Here is a 2,810-nt window from a genome sequence, read left to right on the forward strand (position 1 = left end):
AAGGAAGGAAGGAAGGAAGGAAGGAAGGAAGGAAGGAAGGAAGGAAGGAAGGAAGGAAAGAAAGAAAATCATGTCCAATATGTATGTGAAAATACATAATATATCCAACCTCATCAGTAGTCAAATAAATGCACATTAAAACACAAATAAGGTATTATTTGTCACCTACTGAATCGGAAGGATGAAACAAATGGTAATATACACTATGGACCAGGGTAGAGGAAATGGGCACTCTACTGAATTGCTGTTGGGAACGTAAATTGGATCCATTTGGAGAAAGGATGTAATCTGTCATTATGCATTAAAATCTTTAAAACATGCATGCATGTACTTCAATTCAGCAATTCTACTAGTAATTTATCTTAAGAAAATAATCATGGATATAATCTCAGGTTTATTTACAAGGATGTTTATTGCATTGTTGTTCCTAATAGAAAAAGTTGGAAATAACCTAAAAGTCCAACAATGGGAAATTGATTAAATAGCGTGTATCCACCAAAAATTATATTATAGAACCATATTTTATGTAATTACATTTGTGTTTGCATAATCTACATATGTTAAGAAAAAAAGGACTGGAAGGATATATGTTTACCAAAATATTAAGAATAGTAATTTGAGGGCTTTAAGAACACAGTAGAATGATTTCTGTTTCCCTTTCTTGGTTATTTTCACAGTTTTCAGCCATAATCCTACAATAATCTTATTGAGGGGGAGTATTTTTTTATGCTTGTTTTTTAAACGTTATGGGCAGACCATAACAGCCCAGGAGGGTGGCTTCCTGCATAGCCCTGGCTGGCTCCTCTCAGCCCTCGTCTGTGGGGTCAGGTGGGCCTGTCTAGTGGGGCATGGAAACACACACTTCAGTGGTCTCCTCCCATCTGCTGAAGTCACCTCCGCCTTCTCATTCCTGGCATCAGGGGTAATTCTTCTGTGGATGTTTAATTTGCATCAACATCAGAAGCAGAGCCAGGTACCTCTCTGGCTGCTGCTGAGCTCCCCAAGGCCTGATAACACAATAGGCTGCTTGCTCCATTGCCTGGCAACCAGATGCTTCTTGCTGCTCCTCCCTCTCTTCCCCACCCCACCCTCCCCTCCACCTCTGCTCCTGGCAGCTCCCCAGACACCACATACTCATGGAAGATGTTGGGAAGACTGCGTGGGAGGTGCTGGCCATGAAGTCCGCGATCTGCCGCAGGGCCCAGATGTTGGAGGAGTTGTTCCCCTTCTTCATCTGCTCCTGGATGAGGCCTTCCAGCTCCTCCCTGAAAGACTAAAGTAGGCCCCGAGGTGCTGGTCTCCCCATAGCCTCTCACACAGCTGCCGAACAATGAGCTCTTCCAAGTGCCCACCCCTTGCCCCTGGGTCAGTTAGGTCAGGGCCATGCTCAGGATCCCTGGCCACAAGGGACACGGAGCAGTTCCACTAGGACCTCAGGAATTGCTGTATGGGAAGCAACAAAGAAATGCTGGGAATGGATCTTGTGTTCCCTTGCCCTCTGGGCAGTAATCCAGATTCCAGATCCTTTCTGTGTCTAAATGAGGGCCAAGACCCCTCCCCACCATCAGACATGGTAGGACTTCACTTTAGTAATGAAGGACATTTTTTTAGGCAGAACTGAATGGAGAGAGCCACCATCCCTCTCCATTAGCAATGCCTGTGATTCTTTCCGGCCTCAGTTTCCTCATGTGCTTAATGAAAGCATAGGAGGCAGAACAGGAGGATTTGATGACCTCTGAGGTCGCTTCCACTCCTGATGTTCAACTCCAAGCCTGGCTTTTCAGACCATGGGGCCATAAGCAAGGAATCCCGCCCACCAGGTGGCAGGAGAAAACACTCAAGAGGAAATGGGGGGCCACTTAGGTGTGTTGGCCAACCTATGAAAGGACAGAAGGAAGCAGACCCTCCTCCAATCACTATTTCCTGCCTGAGCCCTGAAATCTGGACTGGTGCTAACTCTGCCGCCTCTCCTAACCCCCTTGTCACCCCTCCTAGCCACACTCTGGGGTTTTCCCAGGGGCTCCTCACCCCAGTGCTTTCAGCATCTGCCATATTCCTCCAGGCTCCCCAACACAATATCGCCCAGACCTGGGTCCATTCCCTGGAGCTGCTCTGTGAAGCCTGAGTAGGCACCATGGCTCCCAGCTAGGGCCTCACACAGCCCCTGCACAGGCCCTGGCTCTCTGGAGCCCAGAAGGCCAAGGCAGAGCGGCTCCCACCTCCTGAGCCCATCCTGGCAAGCAACTGGAGACGCCAACTCTGTCCCTGGGCTTCCCGATCCTTAGGATCATGGGCTGATTCCTGAGGACCCCCAAGCTCTACACAGTCAGATCCCTCTTGCCTCCTCCACACTGATCTCCCTCTGTCTTCAGTGGTCCACAGGGCCCATGCTTCCGCCTTCTCAAAGGCACTACCTGCCTCAAGGAGGAGCTCTGTGTCCACACCAGGCAGGAATCAACCGGCCCCAAGTAAGGAGGGAGGTGAGTGATCCCAACTTGCCTTCCCTTCCCACACCGCATCCCATAGCCCTGCTGAGTCCTCCACTCTCCCCACCTCCTGGGGCTTCCAGGCCCTCCTCAGCCCCATCCCATTCATGTCAAAGCTTCATTTGTCCCGACAGAAAGTTCTTACTTTGTGGTGTTCAGTAAAGGGAGCCCCAGCCCCTCCTTCTGGTACCCTGCTGGTCTCCAATTTACATGGATTTTTCCGTTCACTGTCATAGCTTTCAGTGAGGAGGGAAGACTGGGAACTGAGGCTCCGAAGGGGCACAGGAAACTGAGGGGGACTTCTGTCTCCGTCCCACCTCCCCC

At 49.7% G+C, this 2,810-nt stretch overlaps 1 protein-coding gene across 1 annotated transcript in view; it reads right to left on the reverse strand.

Annotated features, from left to right (window-relative positions):
* Positions 1 to 2,810, reverse strand: part of LOC105540139 (beta-adducin) — a gene marked incomplete at its 3' end in the record, with an annotated part of 32,508 nt that overhangs the window by 17,947 nt on the left and 11,751 nt on the right. The window contains exon 4 of the mRNA XM_011980631.1: positions 1,135 to 1,273. Coding sequence (XP_011836021.1) covers positions 1,135 to 1,273 — 139 coding nt within the window. The remainder of the gene's footprint in view (positions 1 to 1,134; positions 1,274 to 2,810) is intronic.

Source organism: Mandrillus leucophaeus, unplaced genomic scaffold, assembly GCF_000951045.1.
Source record: "Mandrillus leucophaeus isolate KB7577 unplaced genomic scaffold, Mleu.le_1.0 Scaffold216, whole genome shotgun sequence".
NCBI classification, from domain to species: Eukaryota; Metazoa; Chordata; class Mammalia; order Primates; family Cercopithecidae; genus Mandrillus; species Mandrillus leucophaeus.